The sequence below is a fragment of the Fusarium graminearum genome, chromosome 3 (assembly GCF_000240135.3).
Source record: "Fusarium graminearum PH-1 chromosome 3, whole genome shotgun sequence".
NCBI classification, from domain to species: domain Eukaryota; kingdom Fungi; phylum Ascomycota; class Sordariomycetes; order Hypocreales; family Nectriaceae; genus Fusarium; species Fusarium graminearum.
Window position 1 is genome coordinate 7406599 of NC_026476.1, and position 22387 is coordinate 7428985.

Below are 22387 nucleotides of genomic sequence, written 5' to 3' on the forward strand. Positions count from 1 at the left end.
CACATAGGCGCCAACTGCTAAACCTGGTACGTTGAACTATCTCATCTGCGGTGCGTGGTTGAAAGGTGTAAGATCAGATAAGGTTAGAGTTTGTGTTAAGATGACAGGGTGAACAGAACGGTGACAGAATTATGCAACGGTTGTCGAAGCTTGTCATTCACACAACCTGATCGTCTCGACACGATCGCTAAAACGGTGAAAATAGTTACATCCTCAGTATAATATCAGGTAAAAAAGAATGATCATGCTGGGGATCGAACCCAGAATCTTCTGATTCGTAGTCAGACGCCTTGCCATTGGGCCACACGACCTTGTCTCTTGCTGACTAATGAAAGGCTCTCCGCAAAAAGTTCCCATGAGCAGCGTTGGATGCCGTGGTGATTTATTTATCTCCCACTTCGAAGTTCTAGTGCTACTTCGAGAGAATATTATTGAATAGATTGTAAGCAGAGGGTATCATCTAGTCTCCGAATTGGAACCAAGTTCTTACTTGATCTCAAAGTTAGACCAGGTGGAATGCCGTTCCTTGATGCTGATATGCCAACCACAGGACATTTAGCTCCAAGTCAAATCAGACTCAAACTTTTGTGAAAGGATACTGTCTACAACGATTTATTTCAACGTGTAGGTTAGGTACAAATAACCTTGAATACAATTTTACTGATCTTGGCTATTGATTCTCCAGTGCCAATACGACATTGTGAATTTGATATATTACCCTAGACATCTGGTTAAGAATATTGACATCATGACAACAAAATTCATGAGATAAAGTCAATTGGAGCTCAAGCTTGTAAATGATTAGCAAAGCCTGTATGCGTACACCGTCTTTGTCTTGTCTGTCGTCGGCATTGTGGGTTGATCTTGGCGCTTGATCTGCCGTGTCTACAAGGGCCTACCCCCGCCGCTAACGGTGGCCCGCGACGAGTCATAGAGGCTTAGAAGTTGCTTATTCAATTTCATCGGTTACTGACGTAACCCGGCTCGGATGGAGAACAACCCAAAACTGTTGACCCGATGCCGTTCCCTATATCCGACCTCACTTGATTGCGTCTCTTTCACATGTACAACCTCTTGAACGCGGGGTTATTTTGTTGATATAAACGGAGAGGACTCATTGTTACCAATTGAAACAATTCCTACTATCTCCATCATGGCCGCTCCCGTCAACCTGAAAGATCTCACGATCGATAACATCACCGAGAATGTCCATGCCATCAACTCACAGTGCAGCAGCTTACGATTGAAGTATATCTTGGAGCGAGTTGTCACTCATCTTCATGATTTGGCAAGAGAGACGAGACTCACTACAGATGAGTGGATGACAGCTATCCAGTTCTTGACACAAGTTGGTCAAATCTGCACAGATGTCAGACAGGTATGTGTCGCTATTCTATTAACGATTATCGAAACTGACTTTGACAGGAATTCATCTTGTTGTCCGACATTCTCGGGCTTTCCCTCCTGGTCGATTCAATTGACCACCCAAAGCCAAAAGGCAGCACTGAAGGCACTGTCCTAGGCCCTTTCCACACCCACGAGGCCGAACACGTCGGAGAGGGTAGTCTTATTTCCCATGACCCAGATGGAGAGCCTCTTCTTGTTCTGTGCACCGTGAAGGACATCAACGGGTCACCAATTGACGGGGCCAGTATCGACGTTTGGGAGACCGACTCGAAAGGTTTCTACGATGTACAGCACGCAGACAGGAATGGTCCTGATGGCCGAGCTGTACTGAAAAGTGACAGCGAGGGTAATTTCTGGTTCAAGGCTATTGTTCCTGTGCCGTATCCTATCCCGCACGACGGACCGGTCGGAAAGTTACTTAAAGTGCTGGGACGCCATCCGTACCGACCGAGCCACATGCACTTTATGTTCAAGAAGGATGGATACGATCCTCTGATCACGTACGAACACCCCCCCAAGAAATCTACGAATGATGACTGACATATTCTAGTGCACTTTACCTCAAGGACGACCCTTATGAGTCCACCGACGCGGTCTTTGGCGTTAAGGATTCTCTCGTCGTCTCGATCCAAAAAGTCACAGATGAGGAAATGGCAAAGAAATATGACGTGAAAGTAGGATCTGCTTTGATGACTTATGACTTTGTCTTGGTTACGGAAAAGGCAGCTGCTGAACTGCGAAGGAAGAAGGCAGAAGAGGCAATGGCTGGGCTTGGTCGAAGCTTTAAGTTTATTGATGACCTGCCCGTGCCTGATGTAGATTAAACGAGATTAGCTACTAACATTGACGCAATGAATATTGATAGCACTGCGAGTTGAACGAAGACACCTTTGTATTTCCATGATATCATTGTTTAAATTTGAGTGCAGACAGTTATCAAGATAAAATAGAATTACGCTGAAAATTAGGAACTATCTTCATCTCTTGGAATGATTGACCGAATTGTCTAAACTAGCGACGCTGTGATCATACGATGTTACGGTGTTGCAAGAAACGCGTAACTCATGAACAAGTTCACTTCCAATAGCCCACATTGAATGGCTTCAACCAGCGAAAGAAAGTCAATGCTACCCCGCTCTGCTAACGTCGGCGGCCCTTAAGTGCCGAAGCAGCGAAAGATCGGCGATTCGGCAATAGCGTGTGAAATGGGTCTCGCTCCCTCGCTCCCTTGATTTTGTAAGTTTTGGTCAGCGTTTGTCAAACCGCCAGCTCCACTTCTCCTGGCAAGGCCCAAAACGTAGTAGTTAAATTCTGCAAGATGCCAGCAGGTCAGTGACGATTGCAGTACCATTTCTCTCAGTATAATCTCACATCATGCCTGTCTTTCAAGAAACTTCCAACTCGGCGAGAGACCTTAGGATCTTGCCTTCGCGAGCCCTTCCACTGCCTCGACTTTCTGAAAAGCCCGATTTTACGAATACGTCTGAGGAACAGCGTGAAGTTGTTGTCATAGGCGTGAGTACAAACTCGTTGGGAGGACGTGTATCACGACTAACTCGTGCATAGGCTGGACCTAGCGGGCTTTTCCTTACCCTCCTTCTGGCAAGATATGGCCTTACAGATTCCTCCCTGTTGTGCTTGGACTCCAAGTCGGGCACACTAAAGGCAGGCCAAGCAGACGGCCTACAACCACGAACTCTCGAGGTCTTTCAAAGCCTGGGAATAGCAAGTGAACTTATTGGAGAGGGATGTCACATGGAAGAAGTCGCTTTCTGGAACCCTGCGAGCAACGGCAAAGGCATCGAAAGAACAAGCTTCACACCTGATGTCAACGTCCCAGCTCGCTTCCCATTCGAAGTCACCATCCATCAAGGCCGCATTGAACGGATTCTCGAGGAAAACCTCCACCTTTACACAGGAAACGAAACAATTCGACGATCACATCATTTCTTAGAGTACACAGTCGACGAGACCGATTCTGAGTTCCCTATCATGGTTAAGTATGAACATGACCTGCCCGATGGATCAACAGAACAGAAGACTGTTCGAACAAAGTATTTAATCGGTGCAGACGGCGCGCGCTCCAAAGTGCGGAAATGCATGGGTCTTGAACTCGAAGGCGAGACGACAGACCACATATGGGGCGTGTGCGATTTCGTCGCCGATACAAACTTTCCTGATATCCGAAACCGCTCTGCAGTTCATTCAGATGCGGGCTCCGTCATGATCATCCCGCGAGAGCAGATCGCGACGGGCGAGTATCTCACTCGGCTATACGTCCAAGTGCTGGATGAAGTCGAAACGACTCAGGATGCAGGTATGGATAAAAAGTCTGCTGATAAGAAGAGACGAGGTGCTGTTACTCTTGATTACATCTTTGAGCAAGCCCGAGCTGTTTTTGCGCCTTATGAGATCAAGATCAAGGAGGGGACGGAGCCGGATTGGTGGGCTGCGTACCAGATTGGGCAGCGCATGGCACCTAACTTCTCTGCCAAGACTTTTGACGGTCTGGATAGAGTGTTTATCGTTGGAGATGGTAAGTTTCCCTAGACTATAATAGTATATCAACCATATGCTGACCTTCACAGCCTGCCACACACATAGCCCCAAGGCCGGACAAGGAATGAACGTGTCAATGATGGATTCCTTCAACCTAGCATGGAAGCTTGTCCACAGTCTTCACGGCCTAACCCCTACAACCCCAACAGGCTTAGCAGATCCTATCCTCGAGACATTCTCACCCGAACGAATGGATGTAGCTCGCCAGCTCATCGAGTTTGACACAAAGTTCTCGCACATGTTCTCTGGTCGCATCGGCTCAGAAGACGCCGAGACATCTGGTTTGACCCATGAAGAGTTCCTTCGTGTGTTTAGTGAAGGCAGTGGTTTCACTAGCGGCTGTGGTCTTCAGTACAAACCTGGAAGACTCGTGCAGACCATGGATGAACAGGCGCAAAAGGGTTTGTTCCGGGGAGATCCGCTTTCTGGCGCGTTGACTCCGGGAAGGCGACTTCTTGATGTCGAGTTGAAGCGTTATGCAGACGCGACACATCGACATCTTCAAGATGGTATGTACACGGAATTGAGATGTCGCGCACAAGCTAATGTGATTGATAGAAATGCCACCCACTGGTCGCTATCATCTACTTGTCTTTGCAAGCAATGACTTGCTCGATAAATCGGGTGCATCACAATCAGCCTTACAATCAGCAATCGATATTATTAGCAAGTTCCCTCAAGGAACCATCAACCTTGTTGTCATTCACCCATTGGCTACGCGCTTCGAATGGACCGATATTCCTGCAGGAGTCAAGAAAATCGCTGAGATGCGAGTGTACGGATTGGCTAGAAAGGAGGATGCATATGAGACACTTGGGGTGTCGAAGAATGATGGAGTTATTGCTGTTGTAAGACCTGACGGGTATGTTGGAATGATGGCGCCTTTGGCAAGTGCGGAGTCAGTTGAGAAGCATCTTCATGGATGCTTGACTACAGTTTGAGTTGCTATAATCATATCTTAAAACATGGAATATTTCTTGCGAGTTGTGGCATAGTGATAATTAGTGATAAACCCGAGTTTAGAGTGCGGAGGAATATCTCAGACACTTTTATCTACCGCGCGTTGCGACTTGGCTATGCTGGTAATCTCACGTCATGTTGGTTGTTGATCACAAACCCGGCATGATGATTCGACTGCCAAGTATTGTGTATCGAGCTACGGATAAGCTGCTGACGTGTCAAGAAGGATTCAAGCGGAAACTTCCAACTTTAACCGCTCATTATAAGACACTCTTGATAGTAAAAGTGCAGATGGTCCCTAAACAAGAATACAAAACAATTCTCGATCCACTCAATCTGTACTTGAAGTGCACATTCTTCGTACTCATCCTGTCATTTGAAGCCACCTCGCCATTGCCTAAAGTCCAATGTCTTCTCTCCCAGACACCATTATATGTGCAACACTGCCGTCGGGTCGCAAAATCACCCACTCAGTCCATGAAAAATCACCAAATGACCCATGGATCATCATATCCAACAGCTTCGGCACAGACATCTCTCTTTCCGAGCCCATTGCGGAACGCCTCGCCAACTCGGGCTTCAGTGTTTTAAGCTATGATCATCCCGGTCACGGAAAAAGCAGTGCCTTGGAAGACGTCGACAATGTCATCTTTGAAGAAATGATTTACGGTATTGATGAACTACTGCATGTTATGAGAATTACTTCCATCCGTGCCTGGATCGGTTTGTCACTCGGCGCAGCCAGCGGTATTTACATGGCACGTCGAAACCCAGGACTTATCCAGAACTTGATCTACTGTGGTTGTCCGCCAGGTTCTCTAAGCGCACTTGGGATTATGTCGCTCGAGATGGTTGACAAAATGCGCGACGAGGCTGAGAAGGATGGGACTACAACTAACATCATTCGTCACATGCACTACGGTTGGGCGAGTAAAGAATGGCTCGATGCGAACCCGTATCAGGATGAGAGGTTGAAAACTGCCAGTTCTACGTTGAGTATGGATGCGTGGCGAGCAATGATGACATTACAGAAGAATAACGACTTTGATATGCGACCTATGGTTCCTGACTTGATGGGAAATGATTTGAAGATTATGCTTGTCAAGGGAGAAAATGACACGAGAATCAATCCTTTTGTCGACATTATGAATGATATCGTCATGAGGGCTGCGAAAGAAAAGGCTGTTGAGGATAATGTCAAAATGGTCACTGTGCCCAATTCGGGACATGTCATGTTTCTGCAGAATGAGGATTATTTCTGCAATATCATTCAAGAGTTTATCTCCTAGATGTTTTTTATTATCTCTCTGCTATTGTTGGCCAGGAACTTAGTTATGTTAAGTTATGTGTTGGCGAGTTATCCTTAATGAAAAAAAGTGATGCTCCTAACCGTAGTATAACAGAAATTCAACAGTAAATGTTAATTTATATACTTCTGAACTGCTTATGATCCTTATTCTTTTTGCTGTTGCATGGTTCTTAACTATGGCCAAGTCTTGCTCTTGTAGGTTAGTTTGCACCCTTCATGTCAACCAACTTGTCAAGTCATACCCCGCCTGTCAAAGTGCGCCCTGTGTCTCATCTTCAAATAGCTTCGATATATTGCTCTCCATGTATTCATCTTTTTTTGTTAATTCTTTGTAAAACCTGGTATTGAAGCATCATTTATTTACCAGCACAATCTCTACCAAATCAAACAGCCATGGCCATCTCTGAACAGTCTCATTCTAGTGTTTGGCCTGATTCTAACGGCTACTTTGGCCAATTTGGAGGCAACTATTATCCATCTGAAGCTCATCAAGCCCTCAAAGAACTAGCGGAGAAATACGAAGAACTTCGACATCAGTCAGACTTTCTCCGACAGCTCGAAAAAGTCCGCACCGGTCTTCAAGGTCGTCCAACACCTATACACTACTTGGAAAACATTTCTCAACAAGTCGGGGGTGCTCAGATTTACGTCAAGCGAGAAGATCTCAACCATACCGGCGCCCACAAGATCAACCACTGCGTCGGTTTCGCACTCCTTGCCAAGGCTATGGGCAAGACCAAGTTGATTGCTGAGACTGGAGCGGGACAACATGGCGTCGCTCTTGCCACTGCCGCTGCCTACTTTGGCCTTGAATGCGAGATCCACATGGGTGCTGTTGATATGGAGAAACAGAAATCCAACGTTGGTCGCATGCAAATACTCGGTGCCAGGGTTGTGTCTGCAACGGCAGGGCAGTCTGCTCTTAAAGACGCTAGCGACTCAGCCTTCAACGCGTATATAGAGCAGAGGGAGCATGCTTTGTATGCCATTGGATCAGCTATCGGTCCTCATCCGTTTCCATTGATTGTGCGAGACTTTCAATCTGTTATCGGCCAAGAAGCGAGGGAACAGTTCCTTGCCATGACCGACGGGAAACTACCCGAACATGTTGTTGCTTGCGTCGCGGGTGGGTCCAATGCAATGGGCATGTACTCGGCTTTCATCGAAGACAAGGACGTCAAGTTACACGCCGCCGAACCACTTGGTAGATCTAGTCAGCTTGGCGAGCATGCAGCCACGTTATCCTATGGCAAACCAGGAACTTTGCATGGCGCAAAAACTCTTGTCATACAAAAGGAAGAGGGTCTTCCTGCTTCGGTCTCATCTGTGGCTTCTGGGCTGGTTTATCCTGGAATTGGACCAGAGATGGCAATGCTACATGAAGCTGGACGAATATCCGTTGGGGCAATACGTGATGAAGAGGTCATTAGTACCTTTTTCCAAATGGCCAAGACCGAGGGAATCATTATTGCTCTCGAGAGTGCACATGCTGTGGCTTATGCTATACGTTTAGCGGGAGAACGCCCCAAGTCTGAACGAATCATTGTTAATTTGTCTGGTCGTGGAGATAAAGACGTCGATTATGTACTTCAGAACTACGGGACTGGGTAAAATGCATGATTGTCTTGTAATAGGTTGCTTAGTCAAATTTTCTAGGTTATTTATTTTATTTGCGCACTTATTCAAACCTGCAAATGTCTTTACAGCAACATACACGACGAGTAGTCTAACTTTGGTTCTGTCTATTGAGGCTTGGACTTTCTAATAACGTATCCGTAATAATCAAACGTTCCACCATCTCCCAAAACTTCCATCTCCATATCCCAAATATTATCCGGATTCAAAAGTAATTTCATAAAATGGGGTTGTCTAAATGTGATGTAAAGAAATACTCCGTCGTCTTTCAGCGCGCGGTAGACCTGCAATATGTTAGATTACTTCATCGATCCGGTGTTTGGTAGTACACACTTCCTTAAGATACTTGCTTGTGTTCTCTTTCACTTCATCAGGTGGGCTCCAAGGGCTGCCGTAAATCATGGCATCCAAGGTTCCCTTATCAAACGCAACGTCAATCGAGCCAGTGGTGACCGTTGGCATATCCCGAACATCGACTCTCTGCCATTCGATTCCAGGAATATCCTTATGTCTCTCCGTCATAAGTTCGACCACCACTGGAGAAAAGTCGACGCATAGCTGGTCTTTATAGCCTCGTCCAGCGAGTTCAGCAGGGACAACCTAAGAAATCATCAGCGGGGCTTAAGCTGACCGGACATACTCAAGGCCTCTTACACTATCTCCAGAACCTAGATGAAGAACTTTCGGGTTGTCCTGAGCTGTGCGACCTGGTTGCTCAAGAAGGTTCTTTCCAAGGAACGGTTGAAGATGCTCAAATGAGCGGAACCACTCATGCGTGGGATCATCGCCGTTGGAATTAACGTAACGGCTATCCCAGTACTCAGAGTTACTGAGTTGTTGATCCTCTTTAATTGTCATTTTGGCGTCGTGGTTGGGATTATTGTTAAATTTCTCTGAGCGATATGCAAATTTTGACGACACTAACGAGAATTGACTCGCTCAAGCATCACGTGACTGAATAGACCGATCTGTGCTTGGGCAATGAGTTACTATCTTCAGTATAGATATTTATTGTTGCATTTCGTTAAATAAAGTTGTGGTCGCTGGTTTCTTTTCTCCTTTTTTCCCTTTTTTTCATATCAAGATTGATACTCCAACGCCACATATGTACCTCCAAGTTGATTTGTAGTCAAACGTGTGATTGTGGAAAATATGTGCGTGATTCAAAATGTGGGCATTTTTTTATTGCCCAGGTAGTATTAAGTTATATGGAATAGGTAGAGTATATATCGAATTAAGCAAGGTCCGACCCCCTCGTCTGTGTAACAGTCTTCTTCACCAACACGTTCCAGCCCTTCTCTGGTCTTGGCTGGCCATCCTTATCAGCAGCAATATCTGAGTGACTGCTGTTCCAGTCGTTGCGAAGCTCCTTGACAGAGTCAGACTCGGCAGATCTACTAGTTCGCTTCGAGCCCTCGCCGGCCTTGACATCATCGCCGTGGTCAATGATGGTGGTGACGCCGATGCGCTTTCCGGCATTATCATGAAGGTCAAAGGCCTCCTCGCCGCCTGATACACCATGGCTGCGGAGGTAGCCTACAGAGGGATGGTTGCTGCCGGTTCGTTGCCAGGGTCTGGCTGAGTTTCCACCACCTTCGGCTGAGGATCCGTGGCCGAGAAAACTTCGGAGGAGGGGTCGGAGGGTGGCAACGGCTGCGGCGGTGATACCGAGACCGGTTTCGACAGTCGACCAGATGGCGACATCTGATGTTGAGTATAGGAAGTCGCCGATATCGGTCAAGGACCACAGGTATGGGAATCGGATGATGGTTGCACTGGAGGCACTATAATACATTGTCAGTTACTGCCGAAAAGACGGATATCATCAACTAGTTTACTTACATGGCACCAGCGGCCAAGATACCAATGACAGAGATCTTGGTCCTCTTGCTCATCTGCAGCTTCCACACAAGGAACATGGGAAGAATACTGTATGTCCAATCGGACGCACAACTGATAGCAGAGTATCCATAGAAAGCGTTGGAAACGACGGAAGCGTCGAGACACTGTCCTGCGGGAGGGTTGGCTGAGTATCGGAGCCAGAACAGAGATGTAGGTCTGCACTGGAGCACAAACAGCAAGAAGAAGAACAAGCTGTAAAGCTCAGTGAGGCCGGTGGCGATATAAATGATCATCCTGTGCGTTCGGGTAACGCAGATTCGGAGCAAGAAGATGGCGATACTGGCTTTGATGGCCATGTTGGTCAGGACGTATGTCGGTTCGCATGTCCACCACATCTAAGGAGATTCGTTAGATCGCGTATCGCCTAATGTCTGCGTCAAAAGCAATGTACCTGCATGGCTTTGACTAAATCATCGCCTTCGATATCCTTGAAGTGACGTCCCGTTCCATATCGGGTACCAGTGAGTTCGTAAGAGCAGAAGACGATAAACATAAACTTGAAGCTGTTAGTACTGGTCCGACTCTGATCAATACATGACGCATACCTGGGCGATGACGGCAAACCAATCGTCCAGCGCAAAGGCCTTGATAACAACGGCACGACAGTAGACTCGTAGAATAGTCGCTATTGAGGAGATGATGACAAAGGTGTACGCGACCGCAGCAATCTGCGTCGCCCGACTCTCGACCGCCATATTGGTGAAGAATGTGGGTGAATTGGACCAGAAACTCGGGACTGGACAGACAGGGGACGACGAGTGGGCATTCCTTTCTAAGCGATCGAGGAGAAATCAGGTCAGACTATATATGAGAAGCACGAAAGTGGCTCTCCTTTCGCCACCTAAAAGCGGACCTGTATCCAGACTTGGATAGCCTCATCTGTGCGACGGCGTTGCGGAGAGTGTGGCCAGGAGACGAACGGGGGGATAGTCGACCATTAGCGTAGCATCACAATAGTGGAAGCTGAGATGAGTCTAGACCTGATGTGGCTGCAAATCATTTCTGGTGAGATCCCTCCTGAACAGTGAGCTTGACTGCAGACTGTACCTGACTTAATCTACGAGCATCGAGTCATACTCACCGAGTCATCACAGTATCTGGACCAACCAATGCTGCGGAACCGCGCCTTGACATCCAGCTATTCCAACACAGTGGGACGCTAGCCCGGGCGCCGCTAGCGGAAGAGATCTCGTGTGCCATGGGTTGCTTTACGGGTCTAACGCTAGCTTGGTGTTTCGTCAGTCCCAAGTGGCTATAGCGTTTCGGGAACGTCGGACCAACTTGCGTAGCGTTAACTAGATAAAGTCAAGCGCATGGCGAATTGGCCGGTGAGACAGGAGTCGTGGAAAATTCTTTCACTCTAGCCAAGACGTCAGGCGTATTCACCACGTGTGTGACGACGGGAAGGATTTTTGGCAGAGAAGGGGGATGAAATTTGGAGGGGGAACGACGCCAGTTGTACTTGGCAGTTGTCTGTATGCTAATATTTATCCGGGGTTTCTCGGCCATTTTATCTAATAGTCCCCGGAGACCCTGTGACGGATGTTTGGCAGACGCTACAGATACTGTCCCCCTTTTCTTTGCATTAGAATCCCCAAAGTCTGCTGCGTTTCTGGATTGGAAAGATGAAGTCATTACGTGATGGTTTTCTTCAACTCGTGGCTTCAGATTTATCGTAGCATTTTGACAGGGGAGGTCTAGAAGCCGGGTGTCGAATGATTTCGCAAGCCACATTCCCCTCGGCCAAGGCACTCCTTACCTTTTGGGGGTTTATTGAAGTTGAAATGACTCGGGATCTGCACTTTATCTCCGGTTTCGCCTTAATTATTTCCTTTTTCTCAATAGTCTGGTTCAATGTTTCCATGTCTCAGCCTAGTACGTCAGGCTATTCTTTCCAATTTATTTTCTTTTTTCTTATCAATCTTCGAGACAAAAAAATAACGAGAAACGAGAATCGAGTGTCGCACAAATTTGCGTAGTAACAGATGTGGGTTTGACAGCTGCAGGAGATTGAGTGACGACAAAGCTGAGGATCTGTTGTTGAATACAGGGTCCTTGAGTAAAGGGTTCATAAATGAGGATCCATCCAACGAACACAATAATAAGCATAACCCTACAAGATGCAACGACTAACGCCTTACCAGCCCTAGAACGTTGATCCAAACTGACCGAGCGACATGCAGCGACATTATTGTTGAGGCATTCGAGCTTTTCCCCGGAAAAGAGTATCCAAAAAGAGCGAAAGCGGTTCCGAGCGTAAATGCGGATCCATAGAATATGACGGGTCACTTTGAAATGATTCAGGTCTCGCTTGCATTATGCGAAGAAAATGACGCCTTTCTACATCGAGGTTAACATGTCAACAGACCCTTGTGGGCAAAGCCCCGTATGTGAAAATTGATCTGCAGTGACACAGACAGTCAGAAAATTGCAATAGAGATTCCCAGCCCCTGGAAATGTATGCATCGCTCGAATCTGATGCATGCACGTCGATCGGTGGAGAGATTTGTGATGTTTCGTAAGGCTCAGTCATTGAGTTTATCAATTTTCCAGTCTTAATCTTGGCCGATCATCTGTGTCTCGATCTTATCGCCTGTCTTCTTCCGGACCCAGTGTCTATCATCATTACACTTGGTCAAATATAGGCATGATCGTCAGGAATATGGTCTTCCAGTGCCAGGATAATACTAATCCTTGGTGATCTGCTATCTCGATAATAGCAGGAGAGTTTGCCATTCGAGATGGCAGCTGTAGGATCTGCATGATTTCAAGCGTTACATTAATATTGGTGGACCGTTTTACCTGATCAACATATTCTAGACTTTCTGGTTTGAACTCTGCATTCAGACGGTTCGCCGTCTTTTTCTCAAGCGGCCGTTTCTCCAACACGTTGTTGCTCTAGCCGCCGTACACTAACGAATTGCACGAATAGCGCGATAAAATTGCCGGCCGGCTGATTGTTATCATAGACAGGCTACAATCTGACAATGTGGGATCAGTTGTTCTAGCGTGGGAGATAATCTTATGAGAAGATAGAAGAGGGCACATGACAACCATAGCGGCATGCTAGAGCACTTGGCCTGAGTCAAGACACTAGAGGCAGTGCGTATAAATGATTCAATGCGGTTAAGTGTAGGCGACATCGCTAGTATGGCGATCATTGAGTGATCTAGCTAGAACGTGTAGTAGCTTGAATCATAGCCGCACAATATCAAAGATGAGGATGGAAAAAAGCCGCAGGGTAAGTCAATTCCTTCATTTGCTATCTTGTGAACTCTTTGAGATAAAAGAAATACCCCTGTAAAAGTCTCAATACTGTCAGGCAAATGCCATGATATGCTCCAAGTAAATTTAAATCAATTATAAAGTATAGTACAATTGGACTGTTAGGTAATCTGCTAGTCCATGAGAAGCTCTGATGTGAAATTTCAGTTCTATCATGAACGAGATGGGTACTATTGGGTTATGACAGATTTGCCACACAAACAGCCTTCTGAGAGCAAAGCTGAAAAGCTCGCCCATTTAGGTTCAGTATTCCTCAAGTAGATCAAATCAAGGCTGTAAGGCTGTAAGGCGAAGAACAAAACATCCAAAGTAGAAAATTATATTGATCTGACAGAGGTCTCCACGATCTTCTGGAAACGCCACGGGCCGTGATAAAATCTTCAGCAAGAAGTACGAACCATCCAATCGGGGGATAGAGTCGAAACAAAGATGCTACCACTGTTTCTAGGCTTGGGGCCGAAGCGGTGCGATTGAGTTCGGCACTAACAACTCTTCTAGACCAATCTAGGCATGTCAGTCGGGTAAGCATTTTTTAATGACGCGAGATTGGCGTCTGAGTTTCACTTGTTCGGCTGTGTGTATCTCCTTATGGGCTAGGGCGCTATACTGCCGAGGTTGACTTGACTTGGTGGCTGGCTTTGAGGATTTAAGGGGCACTCGATAGAGGATCACACGAGCTCTAGAACATGGTATATTTACGACTTTGGTGTAGGGTATCGGAGCAATGTCGAGTTTCGGGCAAGATGGCATCTTTGGTAAACTTGCGACAATAGTCTCGTAGTTAGGCATGCCGAGTTTTATCGGTAACACCATCTGTCCGTATACTTGAAACGCCATTGATCTAGCCCCTTGCCCTTGTGTAAACAAATGGGGGAGTGTGAACTCAGGACGTGTTAGATGCAGTGCATGAGAAAAGAGAAGTCATTGATTGATTACAATATGATATGTTGTTAACTGGATCTCCAGAAGCAATTAAAATACACAGACTATGTTTACAGCCATATTGCTTCTCATCTGCGTATGTTCGATACTCCTCCAGAGATCCTCTTTGCAAGGTTCAGACCAATGCACCGGCTTAGTAAACCTCAATCTTCTTGCCGCACAGGCTCTCGCATGAGACTTCAATCTTGGGAGCCTCACAGTCCTGTCCCAAAGCAGTGACAGACTTGATCCTAAGCTCAAAGTCGCCTTGCTGCGTTGTCTCGAAGCTAGATACTGTTAGTCCCTGCTTGTATCGATTTGACTGTGGTACTCACCTGCGAATCATGATACTGGCACCAAGGATTTTGGCCAGGTTAAGAGGCTTGGCATCCTTCTGAACGGTTCCTCGAACAGTTGGGGTGAGATCCTTGAAGTAGATGACAACCTGGTGAAGTTCAATTTCTTCCTTCACGACCTTGGTAGCAGGGAGCTGGAAGTCATAAGCCCAGTTGACGGAAGGCTGATCTTTGCCGCCCTTTGTCTCGACGTCCGAGTCTCTGATGTTGATGGTGTAGATCTTGCCATCCGAGTAGGGGATTTCAAGAAGGAGGCGGTCGTACTTGGAAAGATCAGTAGGTGGAAGACCATCAATCGTACGCTGCGAGGCGAATCCAGATCCACCAAGAGTCTCGTGGTCCAAGTGTCCGTAGAACTTGGCGATGGGGTGCGAGAAAGGGTTCTCATGAGTCTTGGGCTCAAGGACATCAAAGTAGGACTGGCTAATGCCGCCACGGACGGTATCGTCTGAGGCAGTCCAGATGTGCTTGTCCCAAGGGCTGAAGAGAGCCAGGGCAGTGACGACGACTTGGGGGATATGCATCTTGAACTGGAGAATAGGAAGGTAGCGAGTGTGATGAGTTTGAATTGTTCATCTGACTGCTGATGAGGAACATAACACCTTCTTATGTATTCGCGTGATATTTGCCAAGCTCAGCCTTGTAATCTCCGTTATGAGACATAAACCCAAACTCATCACCCATCAGATTTCATAACAAATCATTGCACTAGTCTGTCTTGCAGCTCGTATTTCCATCGTCTCACAGAATCCCATAAACTCAATTGACAAACGTTACTAATATTGTGTCACTTACCCTGATGAACCGAAAAGTGTATTCCATGTCAACTTTCAGGGTCACCTTAATCTCTGCAATTTGAGACACAACAGGATTTGAATCCAAAAAGCAACCAATACTTGGTCACCATCGCAATAACAGTGAGACTGCGGCGTCGGAGGTTTTCTTGGCAAGGGCTAAAATACTCTGTGCTGGAATGGAGGTTGGACGCAGGGTAAGCTTAAAGTTTAATTCCCCAGCCATTTATATCCATGTCTGAGATTTTATCCCTTCTGGGCTATTGAGTATGAGACATATAATTTGGTTTCCGTCTAAACTGACCATGTTGGGAATGGTATGCATACTTGATATCCACATGAAAAAAAACTTTACCATTGAGAAAACATGCGATTGTCCAAGAAGGGTTGATCACTCCAAGCCTCTCCAACCACCGCCCAACGGTCCAGACGGTCTCTCATATTTACGGTTTAGTGATGTGGTAATTTGTTGTCTTACTCACGACATCCCTGCTGTACTTTCCCCAGCTTTGAGTCGTTAGTGCCCGGCTGAGCTACATTCCTTGTTATGTAGGAAACACAAAGCCTAGAAATAGGATCCAGCTTGTTCATCCCTGGTCAACTTTAGTCTTTTTCTTTAATGGTGCCATTTGCTTTGTTCATGCTCTGCTGTAACCATACCTTGACGATTCATCAAATCCAACTTGGCAAGAAGACTAGTCATCGAAAGGAATAAGATACAAGTCATTCAGAAGACTGAAATCTCCATATTTCCCATCTCCTACCATGGAAACATCGGACCCAGCAACGATACTGCGGGATTTACTGTCTGACTTAAACCCGTTTAGCCAAGACTGAGTGTTTTCATAGTAAAGACTTTATTTATACTTTTTTTTCATTCCGTTGAAACGATCGACCAACGCTCGTATTTTCAGCCGTGCGCCACAGGAAGACAATGTCACATGGAGAAGGCCATGTTGTTAATCACCTCAGGCGTCCTAGAATATGAAGAATGCTGGTTGGCGAAAACTGTAGTTAATCCGATCACGATTGTAACCATAGCAATGAGGACGGAGGATTCGTGATTTTATTACAATGACAAAGTAACCCATCTCGGGGTTACCATTCAAGAGCATGGCGGAGCTAAATAACACCCAGATTGTCTATGAATCTCTTGAATATATATAATATTGTTCTCGGATTGAACACCAACATCAGACAATCGTGTACTCACAACATCAACATCAGTGACAGATTCTAGCATGAGGTACCAGAACTAAACCGATGCCACAAAATTCCCGCTGGACATGGAAAGTTGCTACTTAATCGCTCAAATTGAAGTCATCTTAACCCCATAGCTACCTCTCAAATGTGTGCCTTTGTGTCTTGTTTAAGTTGACGTCGTTACCCTCTCCGTTGTCCCAGCTTTGTTGTTGAGAATTTCCGAAGAATTAGCTGATCCTTTACACCAACTCGCTCGCATACTGACGCTGAAGTAAACTAAAGCTGGGTATTTAGCGGTTTTAGAGCATACGTTACAGTCAAGTTAATTAACTGGGCTACTGTGGATCGCTGGAGTCGGTGACATGCAAATATGCGGTGAGATTTTGATAAATTACATTGTGGTGCTCAGGTGTCCTTATTACAGTTATTCAAGTTTCTCGGTTATTTTCCAAGTGTCCCAGGTATGAGCGATTTACATCAGTCAGGCCGCTAGAGATGCTAGAAGTATGGGGTCATCTACGCCCTACAGGGCTGACAGGCTGTGAGAAAACCGGATAATTACTCAATCTTCATGTGAGATTTCGGTCCCTCGTATCAGAGCAAGGGAAGCTGAGGTAGACAGTGGAGCAGTTTCCCAAACAGCGACAAGTTGCAACGTAAGACGAGTCTAGACCATGGGCTGAATGAAGGATATGACCACATTGAGCAGTAGAGGCTACAGAAAAGCTTGGCGTAATCCACGACGGTTGCAATTGACAGGGTGTAAATTGAGAACAACCAATTACCTTCAGAGTAGTCATCGGTAGGGGCAGGGATGATATGACATTTTAAAGGTTGAGTTGCAATATTAATGGGCAGCCGCAGGGTATCAGAAAAACCGGTGGATGACAGCACAAGAGACAAAATTAGTAGGTCAATTTATGCTACTTTTATTATTGCTTTTTGGCTGTTTATTTCTGTATCCTGAGACTTGAGAGGCCAACGTTTCTGGTACCCAGCATGACAGCAAGGATTTAGAAAAAGTATTAGTAGAAGCTGAAACTCATCCCCTCTGTTGGGGTTGGTTCTCTTGCAGTCCAGACATCATGACGACCACCAAACGTTTGCTCTTCTTCACAAATAGTGACTATGGCCAAGCCAATGTCGTACTTGCAACAGCACATGCAATCGGCCTCGAAAACCCAAATGTCGAAATACACATCGCCTCATTCCAAGAATTAGAGGCTAGCGTCGACAATTCTTCGAAATTCATGCAAAAGTCAGCATCTCAGCAAAAGCTCCCAATCCCGAAATCGTTCATCTTCCACAAAATAAATGGGATCAGCTGGGGACCGGCTACAAAACGTCCTGGGACGGCAATATTCGACACGCTAGAGTTGACGCCGGGATTTGTGAACTCGGCTAAAGGCGTGGCTACTCTACCCGCTGTCATGGTTCCCTGGACTCCAGAGGAGTACATGGAGATTTATTGGGACACGCAACGCGTCTATGACGAAGTCAAACCGGATTTGACTATTGTTGAACCTCTGTATACGCATGGCTTGACATTCTGTCATTACCGAGGTGTGCGATGGATGGTCCTTTCTCCAAACACGATCAAAGAGTTTGCGGTTCCTCTTCAACCCAAGCTGGCTGCGCTGTGGAAATACCCAATGTGAGTTGTCAATCTAGAGTATTAAGAAACCAAACTCATCGTCCAGGGCCTGCTCAGCACTACCGTATCCCATACCGTGGAGTCTCATCCCGACAAACATCGCTTTCAGCCTAGTAGCCGGTTATACACTGCTCACAAACACACGCTTGAAAAATGCAACCAATATCCTACGCAAAAAAGTGAATCCATCCATTCAACTTATGACGATGATGGAGCTCGGCGTCCTGAAACCGGCACCGGCAAATCTTCCAATCCTGGTGGCTAATAGCCCCGACATTGACTACCCATTCACTGTAATACCTCCACAACTCACATCATGTGGCCCCATTGTACGGGCAGCACCGCATATCAGAGAGGTTGATCCGGATTTGGCCGCATGGCTTAGTCGTGGACCAACCATCTATATTAACCTTGGCACGCATCACAAGTCAAGTCCAGATGAAGCACATGAAATGGCCAAGGCTCTGAAAAAAGTTCTGGACAAGAGTGATGCACAAGAGTCTAAAGAGAGACCTCTCCAGCTTCTGTGGAAACTGGGAAGAACCCCAGATGACGAAGGAAATGCTCCACAACAAGACTCGTATAATGGCGTGTGGGCTTTAGTGCTTGACGAACTACAGGTGCACATAAAACAGGACAAGGTGCGCGTCACAGATTGGCTTGTTGCTGAACCAAAATCTGTGATTGAGTCCAAAAACATTGTATGCTCCGTTAATCATGGCGGAGCCAATTCCTTCCACGAAGGTCTATGGTAAGAAGCCAACTCAGACTTCCGATCATCTACTTACAGGTTATACAGTGCCGGGATCCCACAGGTGCTCTTGCCCGCTTGGACAGACTGCTACGACTTTGCCAACAGAGTTGAGCTTCTCGGTATTGGTCGTTGGGGGAACAAGAAAGCCAAACCACGATGGGAGAAAGACGAACTCTGTGACGCTATCATGGACACAATCTTCGGACCTGGGTCAGCACGGATACAAAAGACGGCTAGGGAGGTTGCTGCTTGTCACCCAGAGTGGGAAGGCCGACAGAAGGCTGCCAAAGAGATCATTGACTATCTCACATGCACTCCGTGATTAGGTAGGCCGGGCTTGATGAGGTTGAATTGTTTTCAAATAAACAGGTCATATTTTTGAGATCGAACACAAATTAGACGTGCATGTGAGGCATGAGAGGCCAGGGCAAAGTGACTTGGAAGAAAACATACCGTCGATACTTTGGAGTCACTTGCAGCAATTTGAACTATCGATTATACATGCTTCTCAAATCACAACGGTAAAGTAAAACCTATTTACAAATGGCTGCTCTTCAGAGGCAGACCCAACAGATCTGACAATATGAACCGCGAAAACTATGGCCTCCACATGAAACCAGGATGCTTCCAATCCAAATCGCGAATCTCCTCAACACTTCGCCCAGCCAACGCCTGAGTAACATCAATTCTCGATCTCCTATTATTGTTCCAGTTCATGTAGAAGTGCAACACAATAGTAAGAATGAAAATGGAGGAACAAGCAGCAAGGTTGAGGCCATTTCCAATCGGATAGTTGGGCCCGTCAAATGGCAAAAAGCACCACGTAGAGATTAATCCTCCGACGTTACCAAACATGACGTTCAAGCCAATTCCAGAAGCACGGGCAGTATCAGTTACCAAGTTGGCTGATACTTGAGCATTGGAGAGGGCGCCGTTGGCGAAAGTGCCTGCGCAGATCAGGAATGTTCCGGCGTAGCGAACATATGCTGTTGTTATCAGTTAGTATAGCTCGTGTTTTGGTTTTTGGACGGTACTTACGATCTGAGGTGCTGAGAAACATGATGTAGCCTGCTATAACCGGAAGCTGAGAGACGTTGATGAAGATATTGCGACGATCGAGGATAGTTGACAGGAAACTGATGGCAAGGGTACAGAAAGTGCCAACGATGTAAGGAGGCACTGTCCGCAATTGCTGTTGAACAACCGATGCATCGGGGTAAATAGTTCTCACAATGGTTGGTGCAAAGAACGCAAGACCCTGCACCGTGATGTTTGTAAACAGGAAAATGGTTGAAGTTCCCAATGTGACCGGCGAGCAGATACCTCGTCGAGCCAGCTTCCAGGAGAATTTCTCAAGGACCTCTGTGACACCCACGCGTTCAGACTTGATACGTGCGATGGCCAAGTCTTTCTCTTCTTCGCTGAGCCACCGGGCGGTGCTTGGTCGATCGGTCATTGTGATGAATCCAACAAGTGCCAAACCAATTGTGCAGATTCCCTCGATGGCAAAGATCATTCGCCATCTTGTCAGGGAGCCAAAATGGTCAAGAGTAAGAATTCCAGAGGCCAACAGACCACCGAATGCTCCTCCGAATGAACCCATGGCGACATAGATGGCGAGCCTGAATGCGAGCTCACTACGTCTGTACCAACGAGACAGGTAGTACGCGATACCGGGCAGCATTCCAGCTTCAAAGATGCCAAGTATGAATCGCACAGCGCATGCCTCGCCCATGGTGTTGACAAAGGCTGTGCCGAGCGAGGCAAGACCGAAGCATACTGATGTAGCAGGGATGAACCAGCCGGGTCCGATCCACTTGCATGCCATGTTTGCGGGAAGTTCGAAGACGATGTAAGACTGTTGTAAAGAGAGATGTTAGCGATGGGGGTTGGGTGGAGTGCACGAGGGTCTGGATATGCTTACGATGTAAAAGACTGTTAGTAACAGGTTGTAATCGTAGCCAGCAAGGCCAAGGTCCTTTTCAAGACCAGCCAGTCGCGCATTTCCAATATTGGCTCTGTCGACGAAGCACATGAGGTACAGGATCGTGACTGTTGGCATAATATGCCAATCAATCTTGCGACGTAGTCTCTTTTCGGCTTCAGCGTCAAAGTTGGCGATTGAGTTGCCATGCCTATTGCAAGCAAGGTCAATTATATGTCATTATCCATGGGATGTTGAAGGCACTCACTCGTCGGTGGCTAGATGTCCCCGAGCAGCTGCATCATGCGCGACCGCATATTCGACCTGTACATCATTGGAAAAGTCCTTTCCAATTTCTTTCTCGTTATCGGAACCTTTGAGTAACATGATGGATTCGACTTTGCTCGAGAGGAAAATGCACAAAGAAGGTGAACGGCAGGGGTTTGTATTTAATACTATTTGAGTATTAAGCTTATCATCAAGCTTCGTCGAATCATAATGCTGCCCACGATGCCAAGATTGAGGGGGAAGATAGTGTGTCGGATGACGGGTTAGTATGTTGTCGGATACGGGGTTTGTTCAACAAAATGGGTAAGAAGTAAGACACATCGAGAGTCTAGACTGTGTAGGGCTAATCAAGAGGTGGGATCGGGGAAGGGAACAAAGAGATAAGGTCGAGATCCTGGGGAAGAGTCCGGGGAACTGGAGCTTTATCCGCTTTGCGGGTATGGGATCACCCTGTACATTCATGCAGCTTGTCATGTTCGAGGGAGTAACAAAGATGGACGAAAGCTTCTTGAGTCAGTTGAAACATATATAACTGGTATTTATTGCTACACGTTGCAGTTAACTAGATTACAGATATCTTCCTAGAGCATAACTTGTATATGATTGCTGTATGGAAGATCCTCCCATGTTCTTCTTGATAGAAGTAGTCTCAGCAGACATTCTCTATCATGTCAACCAATACATAAGTCGCCCCTTTGCCGCCTCGAGGTTTTGTCCTGTTCCGACATCCAAAGCATACTGCTACTACTTTGAGTCAAGACAACCGAGTGGCGCGGTCAACTGTGGCGGACGGAGATCGTGGCTGACAGTTTTGGACGTGAAATATCCGTCAACAATCCCCGCACAGAATCGCGTCAAACCGTCCAATCTCGCTCTTTCTACACAATGCGCCATCTCCGACAATGGCTCTCAACAGGTGTCAAGACATCGCGCTTACTGGGCTCTATTGGGCGTTAGTGGGCGCTGATTCATCTGATGCGATGACCCAACGCAGTGTAACGCCCAGCCTCCCTCGGTACCTTCAGCGCGACCCATTCTAATCTCACAACGCGATGCCGACATCGATTACTACACATTGCCATTTGTAGTTGAACGGGACAGCTCGTAGATTGGACGCCGATGAAATATATCCTGTTCTATAGCCTGTTCGCCAATTGAGGGTAGAATTGCCGATGGTCGCGTGACGAGGCCATCCCACGCCATCAGTTTGTCCCAGGGATTGTCAACTTGTCGCATTCCGAATAGCGACGCGCAATAGTACATATCTGTCCCCAACTAAAGCACAACTGCACCTTAGTAAAAGATCGCGGTGACAACGAAATGATCATGTAGAAGGCAGAACAATTTAGTTAAGCAGGCGCATGCTCGCAGGTAAGGCCGTAGACGGTCACAGCTACCCTGTACGTCTGATGTTCAATTAACGAAGTGACAATGGC

At 46.6% G+C, this 22387-nt stretch overlaps 9 protein-coding genes and 1 non-coding gene across 10 annotated transcripts; 5 read left to right on the plus strand and 5 right to left on the minus strand.

The window, feature by feature from the left end:
* Window positions 1–239: 239 nt before the first annotated feature.
* FGSG_20800 lies at window positions 240–311 on the minus strand. Its single transcript has one exon. It is a non-coding gene; the product is annotated as a tRNA-Arg (tRNA).
* Window positions 312–1153: 842 nt separating this feature from the next.
* FGSG_11347 (uncharacterized protein) lies at window positions 1154–2231 on the plus strand (the record flags this gene model as incomplete). The annotated part of the gene is made up of 3 exons (XM_011327590.1): window positions 1154–1378; window positions 1426–1907; window positions 1958–2231. The coding sequence occupies 3 exons, from the start codon at window positions 1154–1156 to the stop codon at window positions 2229–2231; spliced, it is 981 nt and encodes a 326-aa protein (XP_011325892.1).
* A 550-nt stretch (window positions 2232–2781) lies between these two features.
* FGSG_13983 (uncharacterized protein) lies at window positions 2782–4907 on the plus strand (the record flags this gene model as incomplete). Its single annotated transcript, XM_011327591.1, has 4 exons — window positions 2782–2922; window positions 2974–3943; window positions 3996–4475; window positions 4525–4907. 4 exons carry the CDS (start codon window positions 2782–2784, stop codon window positions 4905–4907), a joined length of 1974 nt encoding a protein of 657 aa, XP_011325893.1.
* A 426-nt stretch (window positions 4908–5333) lies between these two features.
* Window positions 5334–6215, plus strand: FGSG_13984 (uncharacterized protein; the record flags this gene model as incomplete). The annotated part of the gene is made up of 1 exon (XM_011327592.1): window positions 5334–6215. The coding sequence occupies one exon, from the start codon at window positions 5334–5336 to the stop codon at window positions 6213–6215; it is 882 nt and encodes a 293-aa protein (XP_011325894.1).
* Window positions 6216–6628: 413 nt separating this feature from the next.
* On the plus strand, window positions 6629–7846 carry FGSG_11345 (tryptophan synthase beta chain 1; the record flags this gene model as incomplete). Its single annotated transcript, XM_011327593.1, has 1 exon — window positions 6629–7846. One exon carries the CDS (start codon window positions 6629–6631, stop codon window positions 7844–7846), a length of 1218 nt encoding a protein of 405 aa, XP_011325895.1.
* Window positions 7847–7977: 131 nt separating this feature from the next.
* On the minus strand, window positions 7978–8728 carry FGSG_11344 (uncharacterized protein; the record flags this gene model as incomplete). The annotated part of the gene is made up of 3 exons (XM_011327594.1): window positions 7978–8154; window positions 8204–8470; window positions 8525–8728. 3 exons carry the CDS (start codon window positions 8726–8728, stop codon window positions 7978–7980), a joined length of 648 nt encoding a protein of 215 aa, XP_011325896.1.
* Window positions 8729–9104: 376 nt separating this feature from the next.
* FGSG_11343 (uncharacterized protein) lies at window positions 9105–10467 on the minus strand (the record flags this gene model as incomplete). Its single annotated transcript, XM_011327595.1, has 4 exons — window positions 9105–9654; window positions 9713–10107; window positions 10164–10268; window positions 10318–10467. The coding sequence occupies 4 exons, from the start codon at window positions 10465–10467 to the stop codon at window positions 9105–9107; spliced, it is 1200 nt and encodes a 399-aa protein (XP_011325897.1).
* A 3527-nt stretch (window positions 10468–13994) lies between these two features.
* FGSG_11342 (uncharacterized protein) lies at window positions 13995–15156 on the minus strand (the record flags this gene model as incomplete). The annotated part of the gene is made up of 3 exons (XM_011327596.1): window positions 13995–14265; window positions 14314–14864; window positions 15130–15156. The coding sequence occupies 3 exons, from the start codon at window positions 15154–15156 to the stop codon at window positions 14133–14135; spliced, it is 711 nt and encodes a 236-aa protein (XP_011325898.1). The 3' UTR covers window positions 13995–14132.
* Window positions 15157–17416: 2260 nt separating this feature from the next.
* FGSG_11341 (uncharacterized protein) lies at window positions 17417–19061 on the plus strand (the record flags this gene model as incomplete). Its single annotated transcript, XM_011327597.1, has 3 exons — window positions 17417–17985; window positions 18032–18736; window positions 18785–19061. 3 exons carry the CDS (start codon window positions 17417–17419, stop codon window positions 19059–19061), a joined length of 1551 nt encoding a protein of 516 aa, XP_011325899.1.
* A 275-nt stretch (window positions 19062–19336) lies between these two features.
* Window positions 19337–21050, minus strand: FGSG_11340 (uncharacterized protein; the record flags this gene model as incomplete). The annotated part of the gene is made up of 4 exons (XM_011327598.1): window positions 19337–19725; window positions 19778–20597; window positions 20664–20874; window positions 20932–21050. The coding sequence occupies 4 exons, from the start codon at window positions 21048–21050 to the stop codon at window positions 19337–19339; spliced, it is 1539 nt and encodes a 512-aa protein (XP_011325900.1).
* Between the last annotated feature and the right edge of the window lie 1337 nt (window positions 21051–22387).